Source organism: Ischnura elegans, chromosome 8 (assembly GCF_921293095.1).
Source record: "Ischnura elegans chromosome 8, ioIscEleg1.1, whole genome shotgun sequence".
Lineage (NCBI taxonomy): Eukaryota > Metazoa > Arthropoda > Insecta > Odonata > Coenagrionidae > Ischnura > Ischnura elegans.
Window position 1 is genome coordinate 75,234,784 of NC_060253.1, and position 14,408 is coordinate 75,249,191.

Below are 14,408 nucleotides of genomic sequence, written 5' to 3' on the forward strand. Positions count from 1 at the left end.
ACGATATCTATTTTCCGCGTTTACATGAAAAGTGAAAAATTTCAAGCTCGCGAAAACAGGACGGCTAAGTATGAATGCTGGGAAAAGCCCGTGAGACATAATTCTGGTTCCCACTGCCGCCGCAGGAGGTGACCTCTGGGGTGAGGATATGTGCACTGCTGCAATGCAGGCTGCTAGCAAGTAGCAGAGTGCCCTGCAAGCATGCTATAAGATAGCGCTTGGCTTAAATAAGGATTATTAATACCCTATCAAACGAAGGAAACTTTCTGACCATAGACAGATTTCATAGGTGATTATTAAGACATGTTTCCTTGAGCTCTGTGCCTCCTGCATGCATTGGTTATCTCAGACGATGTAAAACTCCTATCTACTCGTATAGAAACGAGGTCCCTGTGACATCACGTGGAGCGGCATCGCATGGACACCAATCTGGCCTTTTTCAAATGCGGTTAAAATTGACCATAGCCATTCGTCTAAACTGGGATTTCTAAAACCAAATAATTTGTATATTATGAATACATTAATGGTGGGTAACAAATCGCAATCAATGCCTTTGGTTTTCTTTGATGAATCGATACTTTTTGAGTTACAATTGCAAACTTTTCTTTCGTGAATACTGTTACATTCAATGTCAAATACTTGGATGAGGTTTGATTTCATAAATATAATGACCATGATGCATTTTATTGCTCTTGCATACACCCTTCAACTGAGCACTGATAAAAGTCAATTTGAGTGAAATTGAAGTACTCAGTAAAAACTGATGGCATATTTTTGACTGGCATATATTTTTTTTTTAAATTGATATTTAAAACAGCACCATTTCCAACTGAAGTTAATCTTATGACTTATGAAGTTTGCATTTTATTGAGAGGAAAACCCGCCTTGAAACATCCTCAAACCTGTGCTAATAAATACTGTATTTCTCCAAATATCCTCTGAATATAGTCCCCCCCCCCCCCTAATTTTGAGGCTTCAGTTTCGGGAAAAGTTAAATAAATGTGTTTGAATATAGTCCCCTCCTTTACTTTTACTACAGGCATTTTTGGAAAAAAGGGGGGGACTAAATTCAGACATATATGGTACTTAAAATTATTTCATCAGTAACTCCGTCAAATGTTCTATTTCTCATATCAATGGTAAACAATTCACAGAAAAAATTCTTGGAATAAGCAAAAATGATTTCATATATTCATGGTGTAATAGCTCTTATAATTATCTCTACATTTTTTATTTGGTAGGCTATGATAGCTGAAAAAATTGTTGCAAAAATAACAATCATACTGCAAAAAGCGATGGCATTTTATCAGAATGAGGAAAATTTGGAAATTCATTAAATAGTGAGGAATATACGACTTTTGCAGAAGCAAATTCATTTGTCAGTAGCTTGAGTTGTTGCCTTAAGATTGACCTACTACTTGACCAGCAACCAGGAATTGATCAGGCATTAAGACAGCAGCAGACATGGTGAATTTAAAGACTATTTTAACATAACTAGCACGTGAGGCACCACTAACCAAAATTACATACCTATTAAAACCAGTAAAGATGAGGTATGGAAAATGTCTTTCATCTCTAAGTCACTAACTGAACAAGATTAACGAGATTACATATACAATGTACAAGGGTAAATTTTACAAAAAACTTGGGTGATGAAAGAAAAAAGGGAGGAATCAGACAAATGTTGTATTTCTCATATTCATAGTAAACAATTCAAAGAAAACATTCTATGAATTATTCAAATCACATTAACAAATTTGTATGATTTATAAAAATCAGTGAGAAAACTTATATAAATATAAAGACAATATGCCGCTGGCAGAAACTTATTTTAAGTTTGTTCAAATATATGGGAAGGAAAAAATGCTTCCTCACAAAAAATTCCATAGACTAGTAACTCCTCACAGAGTAGCACATAGTTATGTTCCATGGTTTACTTAAATTAAAAATGCAGAAATTTTATCGACAAAAATCACACTTTTACCAATAGTGACTCTGTAAATATTTATATAAAAAGGTTACTCAATATGCTCACAAACTACAAGAATCATACAGGCAGTCAAAATTTCAGATAACATTAACATGAAACTATGGATTATCACAAAATGCAATGGAATAGCATGAACAGAGGATAAAATTAAATCTAGGCACTTTGAGATTCAAGGCTTATTCTAATTACTATTTCAGTCAATGTAGCATCAGTGACCAAACACCAATTACGTTACACACCGCAAATATCATTCATGACTCTTCATTGGTTTTTGCTATGCTATATCAACCTTTCATTCAGAAAAGACACAAAAAATACAATCAAGTAGAAAAGTGTATGAATATTGATATGTTAATTACCACTGAAGCAAAATCCTCATTAGACAAGAAAGAGATTTCCTTGGGCTGATTGTCAATCCCAGCACAAATACACTTACAGTTCTTCACCACTTTCACTTAGCATCGTTTGAAAGTCTCTCCAATTTGGATATAACACGAGACACATCAGCATCTCGAGAAAGTTTTATGTACTGGGCATTACGAATTGTGCATCTGCTTACCCAGCCTGGGACTGAGTCTTCCAAGAGTTTTAAATGCTCATGTAACTCAGCTGAAAAGGAATAAAATTATCTACAATTATTCAAAAGAAACAGAAATATAAGTATAGACAACTTCACCTGGGATGGTGCCATAAATTTTCCAGCAAGGCTATGCTAAATACGAGATACGAAGTGAAACACTTTACACTTTCCACATAAAAATTTATTAAACTACAGTCGACATGTTTCACTGCACTGCAGCATTATCAAGACTAAACCAAGAAATTAATCATACCAATATAAATATAAAATTACACACTCACAAACACTTGAGGAGGTGGGGATGGAAGGAGGGAGGGTTGGGAATTTTAAACTGACCGTTGGTCTGGAGTGAGGTAGGGGAGGGGGATGGTGACAATTTTCAGGGGCTCGAAGGGTTTTATTTCCCCATTAGCTGAGGGAGGTCAAGGAGCGGAGAATGGAAGGGAAAAAAATGGTCATTAGTAATACATAACACTAATAACATCTTCCCTACTAATGGCGGAAAATATGTACAATTGTTCCCAAATGTCAATTTTTTCCTCTTTTTAAACACATTGCAGCATTTCTGGGACGAAATCAGCTTGGTGTCCATCTTCTAGGAGGTGAGCCGCGAACTGGGATTTCCCTTCCCTGTTTTCAAAGTCCCTCTTATGCTCTGACCTTAAGACTTCTCCCCATCTATCCAATATAAGACGCCATACAATCTCCAACACTTTAGCCTATAAATTCCACTTTGGTCCCTAATATCGACAGGGTCTTTTACACTGAGAAACAAATATTTTAGGTTCTTTCTATTGTGGAAGGCTGGTTTGATGCCAAGATGATTTAGAAATTTACCTACTCTTAGGGAAGCACTACCAATGTAATTTATTTTTTCCAGCGTTGAGCTATCACAGGTTCAAATGAATAAATCTCCCCAAGGGAAATTTCTTTTTTCTTTTTCGCTACCATGTCTATCATAGCCTCTGTGAAACCATTAGCTGTAGCTATAGATTTTTATGATGGTTAACTCCTTACAGTATTGGAAGTAAGGAAATAAAACTTTGTAAGGTTCACTTATTTAATTGTAGGCACGACCCAGGTTTCGTAACTTGGTTACATCGTCAGGTGACTGATCTTGCATGCATCATACATTTATACACAAAGTACACAAGTGACAGTGAGGACATCTATCGGAAAGGAAAAGGATTGGTTGAAAGGACGGGGGTGAGGGTTAAACATGGAATGGAATAGGGAGAGGGGGTAAGGGGGAAAGAGGCAGCCTTGATTTGGGACGAGGGTTTTTCCTGTGAGGATAGGTATCTGACCAGCCAGAGGAGAGCGGGGTTAAAGTGGATGAGGAGACGAGAGCTAAAGAAGGTGGCGGTGTTGGGGAAGAAAGAGAGGATTAGCAGGGCACATTGAGTTTTCTTAATCACATTAGTCTATGGAAGGTCATTGAGTCCGGCTGTGGAAGGTGCTGGTATGGGTTAATGATTTCCCCGAAGGACATGGGTCACTGGGGGAATTTTGGTAAAAGCACTGCATAGTATTCGTTCCTGGAAATTTTAACAGCACACCGGTGGATAGGCACTTGAAAATTTTAAGGTTGTCACTGTAGGAGTTCATGGGGATGGAAAAGAGAGGGGAGTGGGAGGAAAGCACTTGCTCGTTGGCAAGGGGGGTGTTGTTCTTTAAATGTTGTATAATCTCCAACGTTTCCAGGGCATCGAGTCTCCACCAGTTTCCTTCTGAGTGTAGGATCTCCGGCTTGAAATCACTTTCGTGTTTGCCATTTAATAAATGATTGGCGAAGTTGGATTGATCTTTCTTCTTTTTGAAGCAGTTGCGATGCTCACTCACTCTGATCTTAACACTTATCTCCGTTCTGCCGATGTATTTCATACCACAATCTTCGCACTTCAGTCAGTAAATTCCACTTCTTCTTTCTGGTGGGAAACGATCTTTGCAGTTGGGCAGCAATGTTTTGAGAGTTGAGGGGGTGTAATAGGCAATTCTGTATTTTTCTTTCGGGAAGCAGGAGGTAACAGAATGAGAGATTTTTCCTAGGAAGGGAATCCTGCACCAATTTTTCGAGTGTTGATGGGGGAGAGAGAGGACACCATTGATAAGGCCTGTTTCTTCCGCACTTTATTGAGGATGTTATCAATTACTGCTGGTTGATAGCCATTAACCTTTGCAATGTGCTGAATGATTTTCCATTCCTTATTGTAATTCTGTACATTGAGAGGAATTTTTATGAGTCTATTGATTAAAGAATGGAACGCTGCTGTCTTGTGTTGGAAGTAGTGGCATGAGTCCGCGGGAATGGACTTTAACCCAATTTAACCCCACTCTCCCCTGGCTGGTCAGATACCTATCCTCACAGGAAAAACCCTCGTCCCAAATCAAGGCTGCCTCTTTCCCCCTTACCCCCTCTCCCTATTCCATTCCATGTTTAACCCTCACCCCCGCCCTTTCAACCAATCCTTTTCCTTTCCGATAGATGTCCTCACTGTCACTTGTGTACTTTGTGTATAAATGTATGATGCATGCAAGATCAGTCACCTGACGATGTAACCAAGTTACGAAACCCGGGTCATGCCTACAATTAAATAAGTGAACCTTACAAAGTTTTATTTCCTTTCCGATAGATGTCCTCACTGTCACTTGTGTATAAATGAATGATGCATGCAAGATCAGTCACCTGACGATGTAACCAAGTTACGAAACCCGGGTCGTGCCCACAATCAAATAAGTGAACCTTATGCAGTTTTATTTCCTTACTTCCAACATGGAGAGGTTTCACAGAGTAAAGCCTGAAGGTATTAGTTATTCCTTACAGTATTCCTCATTTGTGAGGGGAATGAAAATAGCTCTGTGGACCATATTGCGGAAGGCTGCTAGCTTCTGACAAGGTGGATTTTTGGATTTGCATGGATCACATGATCAGTGCATGTTGGTTTCCAATAAATACCAAACATGTGTTTACCATTCTGAATGGATTTATCAAGTTAAATCAAGAAAATTTATTTTGTCACTGTCCTGGAATTCCACTCTAAACTTAATGCTTTCATCTAGTGCATTTAACATTTTCAAGAAATCCCTCACTAAGTGTTTGGTTCCGTTCCATAAACAATATATCATACACATAACAGTACCAATAGTGCACATTCTTCATGAGGGGGTGATTGCATTGAATTAAATCTTTTTCCAAATTATTCATAAATATTTCAGTTACTAAGGGTGATAGAGGGGATCCTATAGCCAATCCATTATCCTGTTGGCAATGGTTACCATTGAACACAAAGAGTAGATTAAAAGTAAAGATTAGAAAAGATCAGATTAAAAATAAACCAGCAAGACCAAAAGTGATCACTATGAATGAGAAAAATGCTACATGTCTTATAACTTTCCAATGGCTAAAATGAAGTCAACAAGAATCAAGCAGGCTCAAATATAATAATTGCTAACCAACAAGATAAGCTAATATGTTGGTGACACATACAGTCACTTAATTTTACAATCCAATCCACACCAAATAAAAAAATGGCAATATTTCAGCCATAATAAGATCTTAGGAACTGAATGAATACATATGAAGGTTACTTACATGTACTAAGACCAGCTTTGTAGCTATCTAAAAGCTTTTGAATCACTTGGTCCAAAGACAATACACCTTTGCGCTCTGACACAAATATTCCACGAAGTACACGAGCAAGTTCTGGAAGCCTAGATAATCTTTCAGCACGTTTCTCTTCAGCTGGAGACATTGTCATAGCCATCATTGCCTTGGCAGCTTGTCTTTCCCTAACCTGTGAATATCCATGCAAAGTCAATGAAGTATTTAGAAACGGGTCAATCCCCAAAAAACATACATTTTCGACAGGAAAATTTTAAAAAATTAATTTTTGTTTATATAAGAACCAAAATTGTGTAATTACAGTTTTTCAATCATACAATCTATTGATGTCAGTTGCAGAGATCATTAGTATCCCCAAACCCCAAACAGAACATGTATAAATGCATGAACCAAATAAGTACAAACTCTTTTATTATTTTCTGTTCATGCATTTGCATAACTTCAGTGGCTACACATTAGTGCATATAGTTCAAGTATTTACACATTGCTAAACATGTATTGTAACCAGGCCTAAATAAATATTAATAGTAAAAAAATTATTAAAAATACACATAATATAGTAAGTCAATACACCTAGAAGTACATAAATGTATCCTAAATCCTCTTACCTTTTTCAACAGAGCTGGAGGAATACCCCTAAGAGCTGGATTTAGGAATGGGACATCAGACGAACTTGAACTTGTAGAGGCAGCACTAGGGGCTTCCTTGTCTTTCCCGTCAGAGACACTCACTTTTGCTAATGCCCTCTCCATTCTAGTGTTGCAACCGAAAAGGTCACGGGCTTTGTCTGGAGGTCAAACAAAAGGGTTAAATCAATGCACAAGATATGAATCCTCACCCTAATTTTGCTTCTACATTGATCTGAAGCCTAGATATTGACCAAGAATTTTTATTTTTATTCCAAAGTTAACCCAAGGCACAGTGGCACTAAAGTTGAATTTGAATTAAATTTTTTTCTTATATATAAAATTCTCGAGTCACGGTTTTTTGTTTCCAAACTCCTCCGAAATGGCTGGACAGATTCCAATGAAATTTGGTGTGTATGTTCAGTAGGACTGAGAATATGTTGTTAACTATTTTTTATTCTTCTCCAGGGCCCATGATGCCCTGGAATGGGCCCTGAGTCATTTCCATAACAAATATATGTAAAGTTCGTTTTTAATTACCTTTTTCTTTTGCATGTTTAATTGGTCATTGGTGTCAAAAGGTGTTGACTGGAGGCAAGCATGAAAAAACTGGAACTTGCATTACTTTGAATTTTTTATGAGGGGGAAGTGAGCCCAGGTTCTCGGAATTTTACTTCAGATCAGTTTTGGTAAATCAGATGTAGCAGAAGCTGTGTAAGTAGCAGGAGGGAAGAAGTCAAGACTAATATTAAATTAGGGAAACAGAGGAAGAGGTGGACGAATTCTGTCATTTAGGAAGTAGAGTATTTAGCGATGGATGATGCAAGAAAGAATTTATCAGCAGAATAGCCGAAGTGAAGAGATCATTCTACCGAAAGAAAGAACTACTTACAGTGAGAAATTTAAACATAGAAGTAAGGAAGCAATTTACCAGAACTTATCCTTGGAGCATGCTTCTCTACGGAAGTGAGGCATGGACAATGACAGCTGCGGAAAAATCAAGGTAGGAGATCTTCAAAATGTGGTGCTACAGAGGAATGGTGAGTATCATTGGATTGACCGAGTAAGTTATGAGGAAGTGCTAAGAAGAGTAGGAGAGAAGAGAAGCCTCATGAAAACATTGATAAGAAGACGGAAAAAGCTTATAGGCTATTTTTCAGACATGATGGCCTGATGAAAAAAATCGTAGATGGATAAGTAGATGGCGAGAACGGAAAAGGAAGACCTCGAATGAAATATATGTAAAAAAATAAAGAAAGATGTGGAAGAAAATAAATACTCAGGTGTGAAAATATTAACTGATAGGAGAATTGAATGGAGAGCTACTTCAAACCAATATTAGGATTATTTACCAGTAATGATCAATTTTGGTTCTCCATTAATAAAACACAGTCTAAGGTTATAAGACTCAAAGCAGGTTCCAGACAGTTTCAACACCAATAAATTCATATAAAACACAATTCTCTTACAATTTTGATGGCATGATGTTAACACTAGCTTGTTTTAATTGGTCATGAAACTTTAAATTTCTTTCAGAGCACCTTGCCATTAGGGAAGACTGACTCACCAAGGACATCTTTGGCAGACGAACATTTATCAGGTGCATCTGGAGGCTGGGGTAACTCTGCTGGCTCAACTTCAGGAAGAATGTCCACTTCAAACAAAGGATGCCACCGGGTCAATTTTTCCCTAGGCACTGTCATTGGAGGATCCAAAGATTGAAGAAATTCCTAAATATAAATAAAAAAAACTGTGCTAACAATATTTCAAGGCAAAAATATTTGATGAAATAATAAGGTTTTTTGGCCAAAAATAGCCCAAATATAAACTCTTGAAAAATTGTGAAAATAAAAAATATATGCAAGTTCTTACCTCATGATGATCTTTCACCATCTCCAATAGGCATTTGTGGAATTCATGTCTTCTCTCCAACAGAACAGATGGTGTCATACTCATTGATGCTACAACAATGTTAAATAGATGAGATTTCAATAAGAAATAAGATAGTCAATTCCAATATTTATGAACATTAAGATTCTAAAGATAGAAATTACAACGTCAAGCCAGCTTTAATATCAAGAGTTAGTAAGAAATTTTCATTACCGTCATCACAAGATTTCAAAACTGGGATCATAATGAGTTCATAGCGTTCAGCTTTGGCAGATGATACGGTGAGTTGGTTAACTTTTTCATACTTGAATTCATAAGCATTTGGAAAAACTTTTTTTATCTGACCTAGATGTCTTTCATTCACATTCCTGAAAAAAATAGAAGGACATTAGTTATCCATGGGCCAAATTATCACGAGGAAGGGCTAGCAGGGAAAAGTTTGAATAGCCAAAAACAAGGAGTATCCATTGATAAGGCAACACATACACATGGCATTAATGGCATGTATTGGCTGCAACTTTGTAAAAAGTAAGGCCGGAAATAATTCAGGAGTTCCAACATTTGTAGCAAAAATTTGACAGAGATTAAGGATTGTATGCAAGTAATGATAATTCTTCGCAATGAGTCATAAAAAAATTTGACCTTACATTTTCAATTCACTAAATTACATTTTACCTATTTCTTAAAACACTAGTTTTTGGAGACTGGAGGGAAAGTAAGATATAGGAAACAATATGGTAATTCGACAGTGGGTACTTTTGTATCTCTGAATGGGTACTTTGACTGTCGCCAATAACCAATGTAAGCATTTGATGTTCATTTGCTTCGTAATTTTTAGAGCGACTTCAAGGTCCTGCTTTCTCCCTTTACTTAAAATAAACATCCATCAGACACCCTATTTTTGTTCAATATATTTTTTTATGCAACTCCAGAGAAATGAAAAGAACACATTTTAAATTTTTCACTCAATTTTGGCCCTACACAATAATATCCATAATCATCAAAAGGAGAAATACAGGGTGTGTCCTGAAAGTAGTAGGACTGAGTCGAGAACAAAAAATGTTTGTCTCATATAGGTACATCGCTTCAAAAATCTTCAAAGTAGCCCCCTTGGGCATTTACACAACGCTGCCAGCGAGTTTTCCATGCAGCATACGCTTCCTGGAAGGCTGACTCCGGGATGTCCTTTAGAGCACGCGTCACGGCCTTTTGGAGAACTTCCACCGACCCGTGGTGACGCCCTTTCAGGGGGTCTTGAGCTTGGGCAAGAGAAAGAAGTCCGGGGGGGGGGGCGATATCCGGGCTGTAGGGTGGGTTGCCACGCCGTGTTTCGCCAGGTAGTCAACGACAACGTGGGCCGGCGGATTGTCATGATGAAGGATCCACGAAGCGGCGATGGCTGGTCAGACGCGGAAGATGCGTTTTCGCAGTCTTTCCACTACTTGCACGTAAAAAGCTGCATTAGCGGTTTGCCCTGGTGGCACAAAATCACTGTGGATGACACCTTTTGAATCGAAGAAGCACAAGAGCATGGATTTTTGCTTCGATTTGGACATGCGAGCTTTTTTGGGTTTCGGCGATGTCGCTGTGTGCCATTCTGCACTTTGCCGCTTCGTTTCTGGGTCGTATTCAAACGTTGAGCGGTTGATCTGCTCATGGCACTATCCCCATAAGCTGCCTTGATGAGTTCATGGGTCTCCTTGCCGCTTTTCTTGAGTTTAACGCAGAATTTCACTGCGTAACGCTGCTCCACTAAACGTTCCATGACGCACCGTGATGAGGTCACTTGACAGAGGTCTGGAAGAAATACGATTCACACTCTGCAAGAGCTCAGAGCCGACTGCCGCGCATTTGCAGAGCTTTATTAGAGTCCCTTCCACCACCTGCAACCCAGAAAACTCGTGCCCGACCGTCCGCGTGTGTGGGAAAAAATCAGTCCTACTACTTTCAGGACACACCCTGTACAATTAGCAGAGACTAACAGATAACTTAACCCTATGGCACTCGTGCAGGATACAGTTGTAGCCCAGACATTCTGTACACTGTGTTTCTGCCACATGTTGACAGGGGTGGGGAGGAGTCTCAGTAAGAAAAAAAATATGTAGAGATAAAAAATGTAGGAGGTAATTTAACCCTTTTAGTGCTATCCATCTTCCCGGGGTACAGTCGAAAAATGCGGAGGATATTTTAATAAAATGTAGCAACTAGGAAAAATAAACAATATATAGTTCATTTTTTTGATATCTAAAAGCAGTTTTTTAATTAATGAGATTAAATTGGACAATAATCACATTTTTATACGTTTACTGATATATAAGTTATTTTATTTCAATGTCCTCAAATTTAACAACAATAACGTAAAAGCCGATATATCAGCGCGCCGCACTAAAAGGGTTAATTTAAAAAACTGTAGCGGTATCCCGCACATTTACTCGTGATTCAGTATCCTGCGTGAGTGCCGCAGGGTTAAGTGCTCCATCCATAGATGGAGAAAGAGAAAGATGTAAAAATAAAGAATGCAAGATACTGGCAAGAGCGAAATGCAAACTGTCCATGAGTAAGGCTTGCAATTGCCCACCTAGTTCTTACTTTCTGAGCATTTCCTGGGCTGCAGGCCGCAACTTATTGAAGGTGATCTTTTCTTTGCGATTCACCATGATTGATACAACCACATCTACACAGCGAAACACCTCAGCAAGGCAGCGGTACTGATATGGTAGACTGAGAGGAGATCCTTTAGAGGGGGAGGCAGTCATGGATTTTGAAGGTGACAACGTCACCCGTGATGATGTGAGATGACTGAATCGTTGATAAGCTGGAATTGGTGATTTCGGGGGAGATTTGATTGGACTAGCAGGCATGGTTTTAGCTGGGCTGCAAAGTAAACAAAGAGATCAAATGATGAGAGATGGCCAAAAAATTCTTTTCGACAATACAATTAATGAAATTTTATGTACACAGAAAAAGCATCCTACATAGTAAACCCCTATTTTAAGAAGTTATCATTTAATGCCTTGAATGCTAATACATGACATTCATCATTTATGCCATTCATAACTATAAAATTTGATAACAATAATAAGATTTTTTGCAACAGGAGGAAGCATTACTTGAAACGAGAAGTTTAATCAAACATCTGCACACAAGTCAGGCTAATCATGGAAAAACAAAAGGTTTCCTTCCTCTTCAGGCTACATTTACACATGATTAGTGAGTGGAAAATAACTTGGATAGTACACCAAAAGTAATGGCCTAAGCTCAAACCTCTTTAGCACAGGAACTTCAAATTGGATTTCCTCGAACTTCTGCAATGATGGCATCCCACCAGAACTAATTTCTCTATCAGCCTCACGTATTTTAGCGGCACAGCTAGATACATGTGCAAGAGACTGTCTCAGCTCTGCAAGCCTCTTACTTCCCAACAGCCGTCCTCGAATTTCAGAAAGGGATAAATCCTATAAGAGATTTACAAATCAAAATCAAAAAAATCAAATGCTTCCAAGATATACCCCACATAAATACTTGTCCGTTTGTTTCTAGTCAACTGCTTTTCATCTCAATAGCCAAGAACATGACATCCCTCATTCCTCTTTAAATTATAAAAAACCTGACCCCTAAGAGACCACAGTAATGAACTTATCAATTGGGACACCAGCTAATATAACATAAAATAAAACTGAGAAGTTTATGGCAATCGAAGATGCATTAGCAATGCATTGTCGATTATGATAAGCATAAAAATCTTAGTGTGGAGACATCAACGAGGTACAAATCTGATACCGGCATTCAGTCAAATAAAACAACTATATGAGAACAATAAAATGACTTTTCTTCCTCCCATTCCACTGAAAAGTCAACAGGCTTTTTTAACAGTTTAAAAGAAAAGGCTAGGCATAAAAGAAACAATTATTAATTTCAAAAACTACCAGGAATGGATCTTTAATTGAATTGCCCAGTTAGCAACATAAGAACTCCCTTAAGGACCTGAAAATCCAGGGACTGAAATTCACACCTTTCAAAATCTTGAACATTCTATATTCCATAGATAAATCCAAAATCATAATTCCTCAAAACTTTATCCAAGTATCACAATTGAAAGGATATAAAAAATTGCGAACAGCTTTCCTCGTTATTAATCTTTGCTGAGTTTAAACTATCATTTCTATTCGCAAAATAAGAAATTGAGGGCAATGTACACCATTTGAGAATAAAATTGCAATATCACCAGGTTAGATGATGAATCAAAATGAAAAATAAAAGCGGTCAAAATACTAACCCCACATGGTCAATTGCGAGCGCAATAAATAATTTGGCTCAACTGAAGGAAGCAACAAGTACTTGAAATAATATTTCAAAACTGAAAAAAAATAATCATTAATTTTGACATTCACAACCTCCTTACGCCCTTTCGTCCTCGGCCCCAAGGAAAATATCTCACCTTTCGCGACGTTTTCTCAGTTTTTCCTGACACAGCAGCAGTTTCATTGCTAGTCTTTTCCTGACTACCGACATGCCTTTCAAGTGCTGAAACAGCGATTTCTTTTCCCTTCTCGTTTTCCTCACGTCGAGTGTCATCCACCTTTCGAGGAGACAAATTCCCCATCTTCTCAAACACGACATGTTTCTTTTTTGGAGACAAGTACAGAGGCGGTTCTACAATAGAAGCTTCTTGCTTTGGCTGAAAAGCAAAATACTCTGGTAGAAAACATGGGCTCCTGAACCATACACAGTCTTATCAAAGAGGAAAAATAAGAACCACAAGCAGGCATTTCATTTCCACAGTTAATGAAACCAAACTTGACCGTTGTCAGGAATCTATGACGAAGTGTTAAGGATTATTTTAAAAAAGCATTTACTCACCAACGTTTGATTGTTTTCAACGTTTTGCGATCCTTCAGATGACTCTTGCGGCGTCTGAACACTTTCCTTCGGCTGGATTTCGGCTACCTGAACGACTCTTTCGCTGACGCTGAAAAACAAACTGCTAATAGACGCTTGACCTTTGTCCTCGCATGATTTGATAGCCTTTTTCCCTTTTAGGGCCTCTTTTTTAACTTTAGCCTTCTTCACAGATGTCGACCTTTTAACAGCTTGAGAATTACTATTATTTACCCTAGGAGGTGCCTTCTGAGAAGTGTTGTTTACATCTTTCAAGTCAGCATCTTTAGCTTTTCTCAGAAGTAACAAAGATTCATTGATAATATCTTGCTTGCCTGAACTTTCGGTGATGCACTCATCAATAATCCTAACCTTGGAATGTTTTTTTATCTCCTCCACAGAACTCCTCTTCCTAACGCTGTAGAAGCCAGTCAAAGTGGATTGCACAGACATTTTACCGTCGATCAGACGTGAATTACTATTGAGTAGCTGGCTTTACAAAGCTTATCATCAAAATAAGGAATTAAGAATTGCGGTACCGATTCCAAAGACAATTTCCTCAACTTCAGAACTTGAATTTAACACAATAGCAATTCTCCACAGCCACCACAGCTGACAACATAGCACAGCTTGATCCGTGAGGTTCGGGACGACCAGTTTCACCAGTTGGGCGGGAAATTGAGTGCGAATGCAGAGACATCTGTGTTTCTTTCTGCTTAACCAGCGGAGTTCGGGGCGGCCGGCGCGGCTCAGCGCGGCAGGTGAGGGAGTCCAGGGAGTCGGGAGTGCGGGGAAGGGTAGTGGATAGTGGTTGATAGTGGT

At 38.4% G+C, this 14,408-nt stretch overlaps 1 protein-coding gene across 1 annotated transcript; it reads right to left on the minus strand.

Annotated features, from left to right (window-relative positions):
• Positions 1 to 2,161: 2,161 nt before the first annotated feature.
• On the minus strand, positions 2,162 to 14,313 carry LOC124163469 (DNA replication factor Cdt1). The gene is made up of 10 exons (XM_046540391.1): positions 13,569 to 14,313; positions 13,147 to 13,386; positions 11,973 to 12,163; positions 11,298 to 11,582; positions 8,922 to 9,076; positions 8,691 to 8,779; positions 8,386 to 8,548; positions 6,801 to 6,979; positions 6,163 to 6,364; positions 2,162 to 2,599 (listed from the first exon to the last, which is right to left on the minus strand). The coding sequence occupies exons 1-10, from the start codon at positions 14,037 to 14,039 to the stop codon at positions 2,442 to 2,444; spliced, it is 2,133 nt and encodes a 710-aa protein (XP_046396347.1). The 5' UTR covers positions 14,040 to 14,313; the 3' UTR covers positions 2,162 to 2,441.
• Positions 14,314 to 14,408: the final 95 nt, after the last annotated feature.